Source organism: Pelophylax lessonae (assembly GCF_965119305.1).
Source record: "Pelophylax lessonae genome assembly, chromosome: 3".
Classification (NCBI taxonomy): Eukaryota; Metazoa; Chordata; class Amphibia; order Anura; family Ranidae; genus Pelophylax; species Pelophylax lessonae.
The window spans coordinates 521,627,854-521,649,412 of NC_138770.1; the positions used below are offsets into that span (position 1 = coordinate 521,627,854).

The 21,559-nt window shown below is 39.7% G+C and overlaps 1 protein-coding gene across 2 annotated transcripts in view; it reads right to left on the reverse strand.

Moving 5' to 3' along the window:
* SYNE1 (spectrin repeat containing nuclear envelope protein 1) overlaps positions 1–21,559 on the reverse strand; it is a 645,053-nt gene that overhangs the window by 92,642 nt on the left and 530,852 nt on the right. For both annotated transcript variants that reach the window (XM_082249740.1, XM_082249741.1), the window contains 8 exons: positions 20,538–20,684; positions 19,580–19,734; positions 15,146–15,293; positions 14,194–14,288; positions 11,765–11,999; positions 8,653–8,847; positions 7,094–7,219; positions 6,802–6,957 (listed from right to left, as the gene is read on the reverse strand). In XM_082249740.1, the coding sequence (XP_082105866.1) occupies positions 6,802–6,957; positions 7,094–7,219; positions 8,653–8,847; positions 11,765–11,999; positions 14,194–14,288; positions 15,146–15,293; positions 19,580–19,734; positions 20,538–20,684 (1,257 nt within the window). The remainder of the gene's footprint in view (positions 1–6,801; positions 6,958–7,093; positions 7,220–8,652; positions 8,848–11,764; positions 12,000–14,193; positions 14,289–15,145; positions 15,294–19,579; positions 19,735–20,537; positions 20,685–21,559) is intronic.

Here is a 21,559-nt window from a genome sequence, read left to right on the forward strand (position 1 = left end):
AAAAAAAAAAATTGTAAAGCAACAGTGTAAAATAAATAAATAAATAAATGAATTAAAATAAAAAAACATTTAAAGTGCCCCTGCCCTCCTGTGATCGTGCGCAAATGCATATGCATGTGTCGGTCCCGCATGCATGCAAAGAGTGTTTGCCCCTCACATGTGAGGTATCACCGCAAATGTCAAATCATGGGCATACATTTTAGCACCAGACCTCCTCTGTAAATCTAAAGTGGTAATGTAAAAAGGCATTTAAATCGTTCCTATAGATAGTAAAATTTAGGTCGTTTGTCGTCGTTGCATGCGCGTGCGCATTTTAAATCGGCTGGGGTGGGACAAATTTAGATGGGGGGGTGCCCAATTTTAGTCTTCCCTAGGGCAGCACAAAACCAAATTCATCACTGTTGGTTTATTAATAATATTTTAGCCAACAGATTAAAGTGATTGTAAAGTCTTGTTTTTTTTTTTTTAAATAACAAACATGTGCGGATGGTTTTGCACAGGGCAGCCTGGATCCTCCTCTTCTCGGGTCCCTCTTCGCTTCTCCTGGCCCCTCCCTCCTACCAAATGCCCCTACAGAAAGCAGCTTTTTATGGGGTCACCTGAGCCCAGCTGCAGCTCTGTGTCCATTCAGACACTGAGCTGCCGTTCGCCCTGCCCCTCTATCTCCTGATTGGCTAACTGACTTTGATTTACAGCCATGGGAGCCAATGGTGCCACGGCTGTGTCTCAGCCAATCAGGAGGGAGAGTCCCAGACGGCCGAGGGACTCGTGGACATTGCTGGATGGGGCTCAGGTAAGAATTATGGGGTGCTGGGGAGGCTGCTACACACAGAACACTTTTTATCTTAATGCATAGAATGAACAAACCTTCTGACTTTACAACTCCTTTAGGTTTACATGCTTACCCCTCTAAATGTTGTACGTGTGCAAACGTGTCAAAACTTAAGTGATTACACTCCAAAACACTTCTGACAGAAACATCCAGAGTAGATGGGAATATTTTAAAACACCCGTGTGCATTTACTTGCAAACCCTATTTTTTAGAGTTTGCTCATGCTTTTTCTACACTTAAAAAAAACCACAGGTCTCTGCAAGGACACACAGAGAACAATTGTTTTCCATATGCCCTGTTCATGCTGCAATGGAGCTCCTGGGTGCCGAACAGCAAGGTGCAGAAAAATGCATACTGTATGCATTTGTCTACAATAGACCGTATCCCATCTGAAGGCTCTGTGTACTGTCTGTTTCTAAATGGTGGAAGCAACTGGATGAAATGTCAAGTTTACATTTCGATAAAGTTAGAGGAAAAAAAAAAAAGTACACAGTGCCTAGTGCTTAAATGCGTACCGCACCACCCCCTCCTGGACCTCACACTGACAGCTGTCAGTAAAAACCTCACATTTTACCATGGGGGCCAGTGTGAACCGGTTCTAAATCGAAATCTGCACTAGCTTCACCCAGTAGTCTACGATTAAACAGCACAGGTTACAACACACAGGTGAATCAGAGAGAGCTCAGGCATTACTTAATAAAAAACACATAAAATATTACATAGCGACATACTAATACTGCGAACAATACTTACACATTACTTTGCCAGGAACAGCAATAAAGCTATTAGCGGAGTAGTTATTCATACTTTTTGCAGCATGCACAGAATCTCTGTGAAGAGCTCTGTATGATTTTGACTTAGAAATAGTACATTTCCTGTTGGTTTCACCTCAGAAAGCGAGCAGAGGAAATAACTGTGATATGCTTTGCTAATTGTCACATCCGGGGGATTTTAGGCATTTATGCTGTTTGTCAAATTGTATACATCTGGCTTTTTGTATAACACCTACATGTACACATGCAATTGAAAGCTGTGCAGGAAGTCATTATGTCATATTTTACATGGAAAGTGTCCATAACCTGCATTCCCGTTGTCATTGTTAGCGATATTTTACCAGATCAGTTGATTATTGCACTATTACTATCACACTGCAATTATTAAGTGATGCATTCCAAAGTGTAAAGCATATCTAAACACAAAAATAAAAATGAATATAATGCTGCAAATTTCAATATGTAAAGTGCTGCAAGACATTGTCAACTCTTTATAAACAACTGCAATAATTAAATAAACAGCAGTTTATCAGTCACTAGGTGTGTTGGCTGCATTCATTTGATTATTTCGGGCTTTTACCCTTCATTTTCACCTGGTAATCCACATACGTACCTGTGATCCTCTGTGGCAAACTCCAGGACCCACTGCCCTAAAGTTGCAGCTAAAATACAAGATCTTGACGTTGCAGAGGCAATAACTGACTGCTTCTGCTAAGCAGAACATATCATCAGTTGCAACGATAGGACAGAAGTAGAAGAGAATCAATAGATTGATTGGGCCCAGAAGCAAAATTATAGGGTCAGGATTTACAGATTGTAGGCAGCATGGGGGTAAGTGGGTGAAAAGTATGTTTCTTTCTTTTTTTGATCAGGTACATCTTTTTTGGGATTTGTCATGGTTTACAAACAAAACCTACACCCCCCCCCCCCCCCTACCACCACCATCACCACCACCCATCCCAAACCAAGCCTAACAATAACATGTAGAAGCAGGAGCATATATGTAAAAACACCTTGCTCTGTGAAAAGCAAAATGTATAGACAATAAGGAATATAAAAGGGTAATATAGGGTATACGCACTGTAGCGACAATGAGCCAGAGGCAGAGGGAGGATTAGTTAATCAAATACCTTCTCTGATAACTCAATTGGTCTCAGTATTTTCACAAAGGGGTCAGAGAATATTTTAAGAACACATTGGAAGGGTCAGAGTGAAATAATGAAAGAAACTGTGAGAAGTAATGTCTGCAAGCTTGCCTGATTTAACTGGATACCTTAAGCAAGATATTGTATTTGTTAAAGTGCACATATAATTTAAAAATTTAGAAAACACAAAGCAAATATTAGAAAGTGGGCTTTTTAGATGGTGACTCCTATTAATTATTAAAGTGCATCACCTATGCATGTATAAAAATATATAAAAACATTTTTATTATTTATTACATACAATAGATCAAACAAAGAAGGGGTTATCCAAGGGCAATTAAAGCCCCTATGAATGAAATAACACATGTATATACAAAGAAGACATCAATCATGATATGACATATATTATACGGAATCTGCCAACATGTTTTGCGGTACGCACCGCTTCTTCAGGGCTCTGTTGTCTGTATGTGAGTCATAGGTATCTAATTTTATATATATATATATATATATATATATATATATATATATATAAAAGAAAAATACACATATAGTCAAATGCAGGTTACAATTTTTCACATATCACATTACTTACATATATATCATGTCCCATCTCAAAAAAAAAAAGTGGGGGGTAGTAAAGATATGTAACTTATACCTTCAAAACATGCGTTGGATGTGTTCCAGCTAGAGGGAGATCATAATGAACACAACACCCTGTAGGCCACTAATGCAGATGCAATTTAAACACTCAGGTATGGTTTCTGTCTAAGGAAACACAAGACACCTAACCACAAAACACAGAAGAAGAGAAAAAATGTAAGGAAACTAAATTAACCCAGTGTTACCAACAGAATAATGGACCAAAGGTGGAATATGTCCACACAAAGGTGGTAAACAGTCCCATGTAAAGTATAATCCTTACCCTGAAATAGGGAATAATCTCTTCTCTGTGTTTTGTGGTTAGGTGTCTTGTTTTTCCTTAGACAGAAACCATAGCTGATTGTTTAAATTGCGTCTGCATTGGTGGCCTACAGGGTGTTGTGTTCATTATGGTCTCCCTTTAGCTGGAACACATCTAACACATGTTTTAAAGGTATACATATCTTTTTACTACCCTGCTTTTGCTTTTGTTTTTTTAAATGGGACATGATATATATGTATGTAATGTGATATGTGAAAAAACTGGTACTTGCATTTGACTATATGTGTATTTTTCTGATATATATTAAGATATATATACAGAAATCAAAGCCCTGAAGAAGCGGTGCGTGCCGCAAAACATGTTGGCAGATTCCATATACTATATGTCATATCATGATTGATGTCTTCTTTGTATATACATGTGTTATTTTATTCATATGGGCTTTAACTGCCCTTGGATAACCCCCCCCCTTTGGTTGATATATTGTATGTAATAAATAATAAAAACATTTTTTATACATTTTTATACATGCACCCATGCATTTTAAAAATTCATGGGAGTCACCATCTAAAAAGCCAACTTTCTAATTTTTGTTTTGTGTTTCCTAATATATATTGGGCTGGTGTCTCCCATTGTGTATGGCCCTCACTTTATATCATAACGATCTTTTGTCATATTTTAAAATTTTGTGAAGTAGTGAAGTGCTTGCCCCCCCTAGGGCAAACCTGAAACAGTTATTGAATAGAAGAGGAATTAGGTAGTTTATAGCCATCCTTAGGCCCCAGAATCCCAAGTCAGAGGTGCTCTGTACACAAATACCAACTTATCCAACAAGTTGCCATTGTAAACAGACCCCCTGGCCTAATCCTTTACCTCCACCTCCCAACCACCTTTAAGTGGGTGAGGGAGTCAGAAGGTGGAGGTAGAGTCACAAATCCGTGATCAATGTGATTGGCTTTCACAGTGGTCACATAATGAGTGCATTTTGTTGGCTTCCATTCACTATGACCTGTTCGTGGCAGCTTGGCCAGTGTGCTGAGGGCGCACAGTGAGAATGCTCTTGGCGTCAACCTTGGAACCCCTTGGACGTTAAGGTCCACCTGCCCTTTTGTAGCATATTTGTGTTGTGGCAGCAGGAGTAGGTTAAGGGCTCCCACGGGACTCTCAGGACTAAAAGGAAGTATGTGCAGGGTCCTTTAGATGCCTCCTTTTAGGGTCTCCTTTCACATGCATTAATATTTCCAAGTGGAAAACTTACCTTAAATTGTAATGTAAATGTTGAGACTATAGGAAACAAAAGCTTCAAACCCTGAATTTTTCTCAGAAACCAGGAAAACTTAATAAGTATGACTAAATCAGATTGGGCTTTTAATTATGGAGAAAAGCTTGGTAGTGGTAAATATCTGATCTATAACAACAGGCGATCATAAACCAGAATTGTAATTGTGGGCCTGTCGGGACTGACCTAACCATCTTGGATGACTTATCTCTGAATCCTTGAGATTTGGATATAAATAAACACGATCAAAACTATTAAACATTCTCTTGCCTGAGGATTAAATTGAGCAGAAACTTTGTGACTCAATCACATGAAAAGCAGGGCTAATAGAAATACATAAAAGCTGAACTCCTGGGAGATATAAAGGGCACAAATGAATACAAATCTGTATTTATTTTTAAATTATTAAATGTATTTTTTAAATGCAAACAGTGTAAGTACCTGAATGACCTGGTGTCAGCCTTTTGCAGAAAATTTACAGGAGCACTAAGGCTGGGAGAGGGAAGGCAGCATAAGAAGTCAATTGGCTGTGCTGTAGTATTCATGTTTTAACAAGGGACAAGCTGGTAGAGGAGAGAGCACAGTGACAGACAGATGCACTCATCGGTCTGCTGTTTCTCCATTACAGTCTGGTCACAGGCTGGAAGCAGGAAGACCTGGAAATGTTACCTAACTGCCCCAGAGGAAAACCAGGTCTTCTGTCCAGTAAGACAGTGATGTGCTGTGTGGCAGAGCTGTGTGCAGAACAGAACTGGATGTACAAAAATATTTTGCAGATAAAATAGATCCCACACTGTTTTTTAATATAGATACAATGAAAATGGTTTGTTGCCTAATTCAGTGTTTCTCAACCTTTTTTGTGTCAAGGCACCCTTTAAAATGTTGCACAATCTCGAGGCACCCCATTCTAAAATGTAAAAACTTAAATTCATAGTTTTACAAATTGCAGCAGCATGTACACACATGGGACACCCATTATTAGAGATGATTTATTCTTAAAAATGCAATGGGGCGGCGCAGTGGTGTAGTGGTTAGCACCTTCACCTAGTAGCAAGAGGGTCGCTGGTTCAAATCCCAACCACGACACCACCTGCCTGGAGCCCGCATGCTCCCCCGTGCCCGAATGGGCCCCCCCGGGCACCCCAGCCCCCCCCCACACCCCAAAGACATGCCGGTAGATCAATTGGATCCTGTATAAAATTGGCCCCACTATGTATGTATGAATGCGAGTTAGGGACCTTTAGATTGTAAGCCTCTTGGGGGAAGGGACTGATGTGAATGTGCAATGTATATGTAAAGCGCTGCGTAAATTGACAGCGCTATAAAATAACCTGAAGTGAATAAATAATAAATGTACCTTTGCACACTGGTACTGACTACCATTCCAGCTTTTCTCTTCTGCCCCAGTTTCTCTACCTCAATCAGCTAACTTGACCACAGTAATGACAGAGAGGGGCAGGTAAGGGGCAAACAAGGATGACGTCAGGCGCCTGGCGTCCTCCTGATCAACCTATGCCATCATTAGTTGTTGGGACACTAGCAGCTGTCCAACACAATTCCCAAACTTGTAATGCCTCACATTAAAACACTGCGACTTTGTGTAACAAAAATGGCAGCATTGATCCACCCTCTGGTTTATTGACAATGTTTGTGCAATTTTTAGGCATTTTTCCAAGGCACCCCTGAAGAGTCTAGAAGGCACCCCAGGGTGCCATGGCACCCCGGTTGAAAAAGACTGACCTAATTTATCGTTTTCACAGATCATAATGACGACACTATGAGCTAGGTACAGTATAAAGTGTGTGTTCACATCAGTCATTTTTATTAGTATCTCCTGATTAAATTACCTGATGACAAAGTTCCTCCCACTGTCTCTGCAGCAGTTCAATGCGCTCATTAAGAATAGAAATATCATCTGCACTAATAAATGGTGAAAAGGTGTCTTTCAGTTCTGTCAGATGAGCAAGATCCTCCACCCATCCTTCCGCTGCATTTCCAAGTTCCTGTAAGAGCAGAACCATTGAATGTATAATTTACAAATACAGGACATTGAAAACTCTACTATCTAAAACAGTCCTTTTACGTAACATTCAGCTACATTCTAGGTGCAGTTATCAGGGGTGATCAGCTTCTACTTACCTTGCATCTGATCTGTTCTGAATGGAGTTCATCATGATGGACAGGCAATGGCTGAGACAGGTTTTTCCTGAATGTTCTTAGCTTTTCCAAGGAATCTGCTATTCCTTTTTCACATTTCTCCCAGTCCTAAAAATTATACATTTTCAAAGTGTTACAAGATACTTTATAGGTAACAATGAATGTAACAAAGAAAAATCATTATTTGAACAGCACTGCATGCACCGCAGAACAATCTATGTCAGGATTACCCTTTCTAGGTAAAGCCTGCAAAGTCAGGCATTTGTTTCTTGTCTGAAAAAGCAAGCCCCGCAATACTCTACATTAAATTACCTTACAGTCATAGGAAGTACCATCATTAAATGATAATAAAAATACAATACAAAAATGGCACAAGTGACTTGTACTAAGTGTATCTAAAATTAAAATAAATGAAACTCTAATTATCAGCAATAGTTCCTGCAATATACAGATAGCGCATAATTTGAAACACAGTCTGGTCATTTACCTGCAAAGTTGGGCTACTTATAATAAAAAGCTGCCATCATCCATATACAAAAATAGAAGGGACCATGTAAATAATCAGTGTGTGTTTAGTATCACTATAATTGCAGCAAGTTTGATGTCTAGCAAGTGCATGCTGTGGAGGAACATATGAATATTAGAGTGCCAGGTCCTCCATAGAAAGCGATATGTGAATCATTGAATTATATCAATGATTCTTCTCTGAAATGGCACATGCTACAAACTTGATTTGGTTCAGCAGATGTATCAGGTAATATCGTATACATATGGTGCATATTAACACGTCCTGCATTTCCCACTGAAGAATAGGAAGTGCAGGTAAGCACTGACTGCAGCTCAATTCAGTGAATGTGCAAGAAGCAAATGTGCTTTATAACTTTGGAATCAATGGCAAAAGAAAGCCAAGGTGGTGCATGATCAATGAACCTATAATGCTCACCCAGTGTCGGTTCAAATCCTTGCCAACTGAACCATTGTTACCTACAATATCTTACCTATACTATTTGTCGGGTATATCAGGTTATCATAGCTCCATAGAGAAATCTGACACATTCATATACACCAGAAGGACAGATGTTTCCAAATTTGATCTAATTGGGGTAGCAGATCAGATGACTGTTACAAAAAGGTGAGTCGGACCTATATACTCTATTCCCCTACCTAACATATTAATGTGCAGTTGTCCTTTGAAAAAGCCCCACATAAACACATGGAACATTCCTTACATATATATATATATATATATATATATATATATATATACATACACACATATACTATGAATTAAATAGAAATGCAGCAATAACATTATTCAAATTGCTTCAACTATATTACTGCAGGGGTTGCGTGTCTGCTGTAAATATCCTGAACATTACTGCTAATGTAAAATACAGGCCAGCATCATTTTGTGCACTGGTAAATCTAACACAATGGGAACTAGCCGGTGACAGCATTTACTACATCTGCTTAGTTTATGACATTATCCACATACTAAAGCTAATTTCTATAGGAATGAGTATAAAGAAGGCAGCACATACTTTCAATAGGAATGCAAGCTGTTTCTTCTGTTCCTCCAGTCTCAGTGTGGTGGCCTTCCATCGCTCTTGAATGTCAATGAGCTCTGCCTGCAAGGAAGCCTCCGCCCCACTGTCAGCAGAGAGAAGGAGCTGCTTCCCAGCCTCCACAGTCAGGATGTAGCTCCCTTGCTGTCTGTGAAGTACTCTGTCTCTTAGCTGCAACATCAAACAACAATGCATCTTGTTTCAGTAACATACATGCAGAATAACCTTACACAGACAATGCAACTATGCAGATTCCACATTAGGGCTGATTTATTAAATCTGAAGAATAGAAACGTGTTTGTATGTGTGTTATGAACCATGCCCTACACCTTTCCTGCAACTACCAATACCATAGGCATTGAAATCCTCTCCCCTGAACTTGGAAATACTGCAAAGAATAATTGGACACTATGGCCAAGCCAACACACACACATCATAGGTTGAGCTGGATGGACTGGTGTCTTTGTTCAACCTCACTAACTAATGTAACCATGTAACTATGTCAATGTAAAAAGATCACTGTTTTTCAGGACATGATAAAGTTCCAAAAGTATGGTAACCCCATTCCAGCCTACACGAGTGGCCTTTAGAACCCACTTCTAGACCTATAAGAGGCATCGATGTGAGGTGAGGTGGGGTGGGATGATTGTCTCTCACCTTTCCAATTCTTCTGCTCACCCTGCCTTTTTTGCCCTATCTTTACCCCCCTCACCTCTATCTATCCTTCCCATTTTCTCTTCCTCCTTCTTTCTCCCCCCTCCCTCCTCCTTTCCTTATTGTCTTTGTTAAGTTGAGTATACAAGTAGAGTTTTTCTTTTGTCCCCCGGAGTCAATTCGTTAGACTTCGTTTAACTGTACACACATTTCAGGTTTTTTAGAGACAAGCTCATATCTTGAAACATAGATTTTTATCAAAGGGTTATTACCCTACTGATCTGGATGCAGAGATTACTAGAGCCTCCAGTTTAGATAGGAACACATTCCTATTAGACAAACCTAAAGTGATCGACAATCATTTTTCAAGGTAGTCGTTTTTCACAGGGTTCTCCATTCAACATAAACAGGTTAAAAATATCTTTAACAAATATTGGGATGTGCTAAAGAACGATTGGGTTCTTGGTCCATCACTTCCTGAGAGGGCCTAAGTGGTATTTAGGGGGAAAGTCGCTTCCAATGTGATTAATTCGCCCAGTAAACCATCTTTTTTTCACAACACAAAAGGCTATTACCCCCAGTAGAAAATGTAATGTCTGTAGTAATAATGTAAACCTTGGAAGAAAGGTGGAGTCTTTTGAATCCACAATTACCAATCAGGTGAATCCCAATAAACATTTTTTTACATGTGCCACTAAACATGCAGTGTACTTGTTAACCTGTCCCTGTGGTAAGCAATATGTGGGTCGTACCATTCATTCTTTTTCAGTGAGAGTAAATGATCATATTGCCAATATTAAGCAGGGCAAAACCGCACACAGTGTCCCTAAACATTTTTTACAATACCATAATAAAGACCCCACTGGCACTCGTTTTCAACTTATATTTTATGAATTCCTCTTTTTTTGTGATTTTTATTTTATTTTTATTTCCATTTTGTCCATTCATAGAATTTTTTATATATAATATCATATTCACTACAACATTGATATTGGTCCATTATTCATAGATATTTATGTATAATATGAATATTAGTCATTATTTTGTTCATGTTTTCTATGTGAACCTCAGTGAACAATTGAGCTTCAGTCATTGTAAGGCTTTTTTCCTAATGCTCATTGCTTTTGTTTACATTTCCTAATGTGTAGGCATCTCCCTGCTGGATGATCGGATGGGTGCTCGCTGGAAGAGGGAGTTTCTGGCTGTGCATTGGTTTGAAGTCCAGATTGAGGCTTGGTTTCCCTGCTCTAGGGAACCAAAGCCTTACATGTTCGCCAGTGCAGAGTTGATGGCATGATGAACGCTCTGAAAGTGTGCCGTTTTTTCAGTAAAACTGAGGTTTGACATGTACGCCAGCGCCATTTTGATGGCGTGATGACCGTTCAGCACCGCTGTGAGGCCGCTGCACACGGGGTGCTATACATTTCTGTTACAATATGAACATATACACTGAACAAAATTATAAAGGCAACACTTTTGTTTTTGCCCCCATTTTTCATGAGCTGAACTCAAAGATCTAAGACTTTTTCTATGTACACAAAAGGCCTATTTCTCTCAAATATGGTTCACAAATCTGTCTAAATCTGTGTTAGTGAGCACTTCTTCTTTGCTGAGATAATCCACCCACCTCACAGGTGTGGCATATCAAGATGCTAATTAGACAGCATGATTATTGCACAGGTGTGCCTTAGGCTGGCCACTATAAAGGCCACTCTAAAATGTGTAGTTTTACTGTATTGGGGGGTCCGGGAGGGTCCGAAAACCAGTCAGTATCTGGTGTGACCACCATTTGCCTCACGCAGTGCAACACATCTCCTTTACATAGAGTTGATCAGGTTGTTGATTGTAGCCTCTGGAAGGTTGGTCCACCCCTCTTCAATGGCTGTGCGAAGTTGCAAACACTAACGGATCCCTGCATGCATGCAAGTGATGTGGATGCAGGGCTCTCTCCTAATGAGCTATTGTATTTTGACACTGGGGACTCCCCTCACAGTCAGAATACACAGATTGTCACTGCAGCCATTGGCTGCAGCAGTTGATCGAATGCTGGCTTTCCTGAGGACTGTCTGTCTGGAGATGGTCTAACAACCGACTTCTGTTGAAAAGACAGGGCTATAGAATTTTCATCATGTGGACATATAGTTCAAGATTTTAAGAATGAATGACTCTTGTAATGTTTTTTCTCTGGGTCCCTGCAATGATACTAAATAAGTGACATGACATCCCTACTGTTTTCCTGCACTAATACATCCGCAATGCGTATGTTGATTAACAAATGTGGCATTATTCTGTTGTAATTCAATTGCAAAATAATTGCTTGAGAAAAAAAATTCATTTTAAAGCAGCAATTATATGCAAGTAAAAAAAAAAATTACAATATGTAAGATAAGGTCAACAATAAAGTTTACTATATTCGAGACATAGCAGTAAGTACCTGGACTTCATCCAGAAGATTCCTGGCTTGCTGCAGTGGTATTGGAATGTTCCCCAGGCCTGTCACTGGTTGATAGGACATCTCCACCAGCCACTTGCGCAACTTCTCTGCCATCTCTCTGTAGCGTTGCCACTGATGTATCTGACTGTCGATTATCCCCCTCCTCTGTTGAGCCCGACGGATTACTCCTTGCCATTGGTTACTCAGCAAGGCAAGTTTAAGATTAAACTCATCCCTAAGAAATTTAAGTGAGCTGATTAAATCGAATGATGATATGGAAAATTGATAGCCAATACCAAGTACTAACAAAATGAACGTGTAACTGAAGAGAAAACTTTTTTTTTGTTTTGGATAGAGTGGGGAGGAATTAGAACACCTGTCAGCTTTTTTTTTTTTTTTGCTGTCTGTGTCCCCGTTAGGGAGATTCACCCTCTCTATTTGTTCTGTTTACCTTTATCATAGAAAATGAAAGTAAAAGAAAATCCCAATTTTTGGGTTGACACCATAACAGTAATGTAGTGGTGTGGTGCTGCACTATTAGAATAAGAGTATAAATAGATATAAACTGTGTACTACTGGTCTTAGATCAATGGCATTCAGTGATAATATAAATGAAACAAACAAAAAGTGAAACAGGTACAATAATATCCAAATAATAGCAATACTGTTGTATCTGCCTTATGTGCTCAAATGAACAATAGTGTAAATGGTGAAAAAATAAAGTGAACGAATTGCAAAAGTCCTTTTCCAAAACGTCTAGCATATTCAATCAGCTTTGTCCCTTCACCGTGTGATGTGAATGACCACTAGACAGTGAAACAAACAACAAATCATTAGCGTGATGACACCTCTGTGCTCACAGACCGCTCACCTTACTGCTGTAAGGTAACAGCATTAGGTTTGTGTGTCTTTAAGATGTGCTCCTAGTGTCTCCACTCTCATTTGGGGGCCTTTGCGCTTTTTAACTGGCTCCTGAAACTGATATGTCTCCTCTGTGGTCCCCCCGAGGTTCCTACTCAAAACACTTCATAATAGAAAGGGAACTCCAAAGTGTGATTTTTTTTTTTTTTTTTAAAGTGTATTAATTTAAAACAGCTTAGATATCTACGTTTTTCACAATGTAAAACAAGCATAATCCATGAGCACCGAGCTTGTCAAACATTACTTCCAGTATGCCTCCGCCTTACGTGTTGCATTACGAACATGTGACGTCATCAGGGTAGCACAGAGGTGTCATCACACTGAAGATTTGTTTCTAGTGGTCATTCGCATCACATGGTGAAGGGACAAAGCTGATTGAATATTGTAGACATTTTGGAAAAGGACTTTTGCAATTTGTTCATTTTATTTTATTTTTTTCACCATTTACACTATTGTTCATTTGAGCACAAAGGCAGATACAACAGTATTGCTATTATTTGGATATTATTGTACTTGTTTCACCATTTGCTCATTGCATTTACAGTTTATTATTACTGAGTGTCAATGATCTATTTAAGACCAGTAGTACACAGTTTACATCTATTTATTTTCTTAGTCTAATAGTGCAGCACCACTCCACTACTTTTCCATTACTCTAGAAACCACGGATTAGCTATACTGGTTTTTGACAACTGTTAGGAAATCTTTACAATTAAAATGATAGCACGGGAGCCCTCACCACACAATACCAGTAATGTCTTCTAATGGGGACATTCTGGTGACACCCTGGTATTCCTTTACTTTGGATGGATTTCCTATCACTTTCTGTTTTAGCTTTGGGGCAGGAAATGAAAAAAAAAATTGCCCTAATGGAACACAAAGGGCAATAAAACTGACAGGGGTTATAACCCCCCTTTCTCTATCCAAAATAAAAAAAGTTTTGTCTTTAGTTCGACTTTAAAGGATGCTAAAGACATACTAAACCAGCAATTTTCATATAACGTTTTCATATAGTTTATATAATTTTACACAAACATTACAAAGTATTTTTTGAAAAGGTAAAATAAAAAAGAACATTAGAAATCAATGAAAAAAAAAAAAATATTTTAGCTTGCTCTATGGTCAGATCCTTAGGGTTTAGGATGCCTACAAAGTATCTGACCATGTGTCACAGCCTAGAAGAATTAAACTGCTCCATTTGCAACTGTGCTTAGGAAAAAACCTTGAGTTATATTTTTTTAGCGCAGTCACTATGAGATGATAGTTGGACTGCAAGGATTGTTTTATAATAAGCCTTATGGAAATTAAAGCCATACTATGGTGCATAGCACTTAGTACACCAAAGAGTGTGTACCAATGGCTCCACAGCTGAAAATAGGGATGCAAAATTGCAAAATGGATAAGGCTTCTCATAAGCAACACTTAAGTGTGAATAGATCTTTATCCTGTCACATAGTTATAATATCAATCTAAAACATATAACTAATTGCAATTAGTGATATCTTTACCTATCATCCACTTGTCCCTGCTCAATGAGCCGTTGTCCATCAATGATTATAGAGTGCAAAATCTGCTGGCGACTGAACATTTCTGCTTGGAATAGCTGGAGAAGAAAATTATACTTAATGACTTATTTGTATTATTTGTATTATTTGATACCCAGTATATATTCTACAACATGTAGCTGTAAAAGTTTCTCATAGAAAATGGTAGAAACATCTGTTAAAGTAACCCTGTCATCACACTACAAACACAATACAAATGCTCCAGATAGTGCAGTACCGTTAAAAATATCCTTTAATAAGTATTGTTGAATGCACAGTACAAAAAAAGTTTAAAATCTTGGGATTACGTCTGCTGAGAATGGTGCCTGTGAGTGGAGAGTGGTAACTACCGGCTTGCGCTCCACCAGGCTCCCAGAACGTGCAGCGTGCGTTCCACCTAACGCGCGTTTCGTCAGAGCGTATGACGTCTTCAGAGGTTATGGCACATATGTGATTTTATTGTGATCTAGTAATTTTTATATATTGTGATATATATTGTGTTTTATTAACATCTAGTCACATGTTACACGCATACATGGAGATCATTCATTTATTATAATTTACCACTTTATTCTGCCTAAACATCTCTACCCAGGATACTGACAAGCAATTGTCTATCCGTGGCTAGTACTAGCAAGCACTATACTAAATCCCAATTACTTTAGGGTTTCCTTTTTTCATTTTCTACTTACCCTATAGCAGCTGCTATCACCCCCCTCTCCCAATTTATTTCATACACCTCCCCCCAATAGGCCATCCATAGGCGCGAGGGATATACACCATTTGGAGTATATATTTTAACCACATTGCATGTACCTGGCGGGCGGTGTTATCCCGGGTGCAGAGTGTCACCAGCTGGGTGCTTTGGTTGCCCTCACCAACAAAATAGGGGAAAAAAATCTGCTTTGTAACTTGCCTCATGAGCTCTCTGCTGTTCTAGTAGGCTTTGGTAGTTTCCAGGTATCTCTACTGCCAGCTTCTGCTCAGTCTGAATCAGGAACTCCATCCAAGTCTCACATTTTTCTAGGAAAGTCTGATGGTGTAGCAAGAAGGACTGTAACTTACTAAAAGAAGAAAAATCAGGTACTGTTAATAAAATCAGGTATTGTAGGACACTTATGTTGTTACTGTCAGCACAAAAGAAAATGAAACAGGCACCAGTGCCAAGAGAAGGCCCTCTAGCACCCAAAGTGAAGATGCAAAAATGCTGAGATGAATGGAGCTTGCGTAACCACATGTACAGTGATTGGTTTGGCAAAATGGGCAGAATGACAGCTCTAAGATTACCACCATTGAAAAGGAAATGGGACAGGGGGAAGGGTTGATGTGATGTAGTTAAACTAATTCAATTAGGTCATAATGGGCATGCGGCCAGGGTTGTAATATTATGACAACATTCATTCTGTCTGGGAACTAAAGTAACTTTAAATGTATCGCAAATGCAAATGTAATTTGCCATTTGTCCTTTTTATAAAGAGCACAAAGATTATGTTTTTGGCCAAAATCTTTTTTTTTTAAACAAATCAAACTTTTTCACATTTACAGAAAAAATATTAGTAAAAAAACAAAGGGGATGAAGAGGTTAACCAGGACCAAGACTTTACCTCTAGGCTATTGTGAATAAAGCTTTTTGGCTTTAAAGCCTTTCTAAATCTTTGACATAAAATATAGGGGATGAAGGGATTAATCAGGACCAGGAAAATACCTGTAGGCTACTGTGAATAAAGCTTTCTGTCTTTAAAGTCTTTGCAAATTTCTGACGTGAAATATGAATACACATATCCCTCTACAGTGTATTTTTGTCTCAATCCAGAGCACTATGTGTCAATTCTGTCTGCTCCCTTGCTCCTCTGCTATCTGCATGAGTTATTTTCTGACACATTTTCCTGACATCAAGAGAAAAAAGGTGACGGGGAGGGTGCTTCAGCACACACCCTGTAATTGACAGCCTCAATTCTGTTCCTGTGTGAAGGGGGGGGGGGGTGTCCCCTTCCCTCCAATCAGCTCTCAGCTCTCCACACTGAGTGTAACTTAAGCTACCTACCCCCTGCTTTCTGAAAGCTCAGACAAGTTATATAGATTTTGGACTTTGAAGGCTGGAGAGAAGAGAAGACAGCAGATAAACAGGTACAATTTATGCAGGAGGGTTTGTTTATTCCCTGTGAATTACCTGAGGCCATTCACTTCACGGAGTATATGGAAGGGTTTACAACTACTTTAATGTATATGTATTTTTATTGTAAATGTGCTCCGTTACATATGTGGAATAGTTCTTTATTAGTCCTATCCTTAGTTCTATCCTTAGTACTAATCCCTAATTTTAACATTAGTATCTGGCCCCATGTTATGACAAATGTTTTAGAAAGGATTGTTAGTTTAGTTACCCAAATGAGCTATTTTATTGCGTTAGAGCTTGAATAAGTTCTTATACCTAAGTTTCAAATTAACTCTTCATCTTGTCTTTTTTATTATGCATGGTAAATTAAAGTAGTTGTAACCCTAACAAAAAAAAAAAAAAGAGATCCTGTTTCCTTATAGCAGGTTAAACAGCACAGTGCTTGTGCTGTCTAACCTGTCCCTCTTTAACCACTTGCCAACCGCCGCACGACTATATACGGCAGCAGTCAGCCCCTCCTGGGCAAAGCGACGTACCTGCGCGTCGCTCGCCCCCGAGCCTCTTGGGGGGGAGCGCGCGCCTCCGGGGGCGCGCTCCCAACCCCGCTCGTTCCCTGACATCCCCGCGCAAGTGACCGGCAGCTCCGATGTCCGCCGGCCACTCGCGATCTCCTGCTGGAGAGGGAGAAAGGCAGGCGGCTGATGTAAACACAGCCGTCTGTCATTCTTACTGGTGTAACTGCAGAGATCATACAATCCTGCTATGTAGGATCGTATGTCTCTGTGGTTACATCACAAGCCACGCCCCTTGACAGTAAGAATCACGCCCCTAGGGACACACTTAACCCCTTGATCACTAATAAAGTTAACCCCTTCCCTGCCAGTGTCATTTTTACAGTAACAGTGCATATGTATAGCACTGATTACTGTAGTAATGTCACTGGTACCCCCAAAAGTGTCAAAAATGTCAGTCAAGGGTCCGATCTGTCCTCCGCAATGTCGCAGCCCCACAAAAAAAAAAAATCGCAGATCGCTGCCATTACTAGTTGAAAAAAAAAAAAAAATGACATAAATCTTTCCCGTAGTTAGTAAACGCAATAACTTTTGCGCAAACCAATCCAAAAATGCTTATTGCAATTTTTTTTTACCAAAAATATTTTTTGGGGGAATTTCATATAAAAAAATGTGAAAAATATTGTTATTTTTTCAAAATTGTTGCTCTTTGTTTATAGCACAAAAAGTAAAAATCGCACAGGTGATCAAATACCACCAAAAGAAAGCTCTGTTTGTGGGAAAAAAAGGACGTCAATTTAATTTGGGTACAGCATTGCACGACTGCGCAATGGTCCGTTAAAGTCACGCGGTGCGGAATCGCAAAATAGGCCCTGGTCTTTGAGCAGCCAAATCCTCCGGGGCTTAAGTAGTTAAGCTGTAAAAAAACCTGGTTGATCTTGCCTGTTCCTGTGTCCCCCTTGGTGTGCTGACCATGGTAACCATGGCTGTTGATCTCTGATTACCGTGGTCAGTTTGTGTGCCTCCTTCATCCGCTGCTCTCCTTTCTCTCCCTCTCCCCTCCGTGCCTGCTCATGTGTGTGAGCCGCCTCTGCCCCCCCTCCTGCCTCTATTAGTAGTAAAGTAAACTTAATGAAATATCACTGCCAGCCCTCTCTTTTATGCAGCTAAAACACACTGTGTAAATGTTTGTGAAAAACGATGCCTCTAAATACCTTTTTTCAGATCTCTTCTGGCCGGTCATGTGACCTCCATCAAGTCTCCTTCCCCATCTAAGTGCTACAGCTGGGCGGCCAGCACAGCGGTCATGTAAGCTCCCCGACTGACATCAGAGGGAGATCTCGGCCCTGCCCGCTGTAGCCTGTAGATTAGAGAAATAGAGTGGTCGGAGGTCACGTGACCGGCCAGAAGAGATCTGAAAAAAGGTATGAGGCATCGTTTGATGCAAACATGTACACAGTGTGTTATGGCTGCACAATAGAGAGGGGGTGGCAGTGATATTTTATTTAAGATTTCAACCACTTCAAGTTACGCAGTTTGAGTTTCTGTGTCTTGTCCCATTTTTGTGGTCACACTAGAAAAGGTTTAGGAAAATGTTCTACAATTTTTCTGCATGGATACATTGTGTACATCATGATCAGTGTAATACCATAAATATGGTAACTACCTTAGTTATCATTTCTGTCTCAAAACTATTTTTTCACATAGAGTTCAGCTTATGTTATGTAACATAAATGCATCTCCATGTCACAAAGACAAGATTGTAAAATTTAAGTTAAAAACACATAATGTAAAAATGATCATATGCACAGAGGCAGTGTATCTATAAATGTTTGCCAAAAAGTAGGGCAACACTAGATTTAAAAAGTAATGTTGAGTATGTACAGTGAAATGGACCATCAAAACTAAACAATCAACCTCAAGAAAACAAAGCCCATTACTCACTTTATGGAATGGGGACAGTACCCTTATGTTTATACATCTACTCATTGGCAAATTGAAGGTTTGAGCCACTGTAGACAGTGAAAGTCAGCCAATCTCTGTACTGGAGAACGACTCAGTGTCTTACACACCACTGCCTCCCGCTGACCCCAGCACCACTTTCATTTAGCATAAACTTGTCTGAAAATATAATTTGTTTTTTAGGAAATACAGTGGGTACATGATTGTCAAATGTTATGCTGGTATTTTTAGCTTTAAAAGCCCATATTATTTTTTTAAAATGTATTGAAAGGTACATAATTAAACACGCAGTTAAAAAATCACCAGATTTGTTTTACTATGCAGCCAGTTTTGTGACTTACACAAGCCACAGCCATACAGGTGACATATTCCACTTCCTGTGTCACCTCTTCACTTCCAGCCTTCTCATTGGACAGTGAATAATCATCATTAATACTGTACCTATGTGCAGTAAGCAGGGAACATACCCAAGAGGCATAAAGTTGATCAAGAAAAGTAATATTAAACTGGGAAATAGCAGATAGGTAACATTACAAATCCTTTGGCAAGTAAAATAATAACGATACAAATATTTCAACCATGTATTAAGCTGTTTGTTTTAAGCACCAGTTTTTTTGGTTTCTCCAGTTGAGTGTCCACCAGAATAAACATACTGTCCAGGTTACAGCTAAAGTCTCTCTTATCAGGTTTTGCAGTGATACAGTGCTTAATTATTTAGTGGCTTTAACTTATAAAGCAGTCATTATAATGTTGACCTTACCTGAATCTTTCTGTTGTCTGAGATGACACCATTGTCCAGTTTCTATTCAAACACTGCATCCGTTTGATTTCCTTGTCATTTAGTGGTAATCTGTACCCTAATTCATTAAGACGATCCAAGTCTGGGGCCAGGCTACTAAACTGCAACATTTGCCTCTGCAAAACAGGAGTCAAAATTTTTATTTATTCACAATTTTTGATTTTCCAGGGACAGCACACAAGCAACCAATCATAATTTTGCGGACATGAACACATCTAACTCCATGATAAAACATTTTAGACTATCTTCTGCTTGCCACACTTATCCAGCTATGTTTTTTTTTTTTTTTGTTGATGTCCCTCTTTTAGTGATGGACTTTGTTTGGGGGATTAATAGCATGCTCTGTATCTAACATTTACACACTCATTCTCTGAGACTGAAGCAAACTGAGAGTCTGGGGTTTACTTACTAAAGGCAAATAGACTTCACTTTGCAAGTGCAGTTGTACTTTGCAAGGAAATTATACCCAGAGCTTAGTAAATGAGATGAACCCCTGCTGACTTTCATTATTCAATCTTGTGCCAGCAAAAATGCTGTATTATTTCATTTCCTTGGACGTTAGGGTAATCTTTGCAAAGTGAAGTTTCACCATATTCACAAACCTCTGGGGAAAATTATCTTGCAGAGTGTAACTTCACTTTCAAATTGAACAGTAAAGTTAGTAAATCAACCCTTCTAGAACTGAACTGCTAGGAAGAAAGTCTGCCCTACTCCTTTAGGTACACATGCTCACTGCTCCCGGGCTCAGTATATTGCGTGTGAATTGTGATTTCTAATTTTGTTAGTGTGATACTAGGGCTAGACAGTCAGACAGGGTAGTATGGAATGGCCATAGGTAGCAGGGAGTATAAATCCAGCCCTGTCAGTACTCTATACTTATTCTATTTTGCAGTTTAGGTGCCATAAAAGAGTTACTTACTTTTAGTTCTTCCATCCTCTCTTGAATTATTGAAAGGTCTGATGAGCGATTAGGGTCCTGACCATTTAACACCTCTCCTGCAGCCACAATCCAGGCCTCCAGGTTTTCCAGACTATTCACAAATGTTTCATAATCTAACACTCCAGCCTGAAAAAAAATAAAAAAAGTTTTTTTATACTACAAGTTTCTTATACTAGAGTAGACCTACCACCTTCACACATCAACACATTAACATCAAAAACAGTGATGTCACAAAGAGAAGTTGTAGGAGCATATGACACAGCACTGAAATGCTCCGGAGTTACCCCTGGAAGATGTCCTGTAGGACGAAATGTGCAAAGGGTGGAGTTTAACCACTTGCCGACCGCCGCATGACTATCTACGTCGGCGGTCAGCCCCTCACAGGCAAAAAGACGTAGGGCTACGTCGCTTGCTTGTGAGGGTCTAGGGAGCGAGTGCGCGCCCCCGGAGGGGCGCTCCCGCTCCCGCGTGGTCACGGACCCCCCCGCGCGTGTGACCGGCAGACCCGATGTCCGCCGGCCACTCTGCGATCGGCGGGGGAGAGGGAGAAAGTCAGGCAGCTTGTGTAAACAAGCTGCCTGTCATTCTCCTCGGTGTAAAAACACTGATCACACGGATCTACTATGTAGATCCATTGATCAGTGTCCTTGCAGCTCAAGCCACAGCCAATCACAGTAGAAAGCACGCCCCTAGGGACACACACAGCCCCTCCCTCTCAAATAAAGTTAACCCCTTCACTACCAGTGTATTTTTGCAGTAACAGTGCATATATATAGCACTGATTACTGCAGTAATGTCACTGGTAACCCCAAAAGTGTCAAAAATGTCAGTCAAGGGTCCGATCTGTCCGCCGCAATGTCGCAGTACCGCAAAAAAATCGCAGATCGCCGCCATTACGCGTTAAAAAAAACAACAAAAATTACAAAAATCTTTCCCTTTGTTAGTAAACGCGATAACTTTTACGCAAACCAATCAAAATACGCTTTTTGCGATTTTTTTTT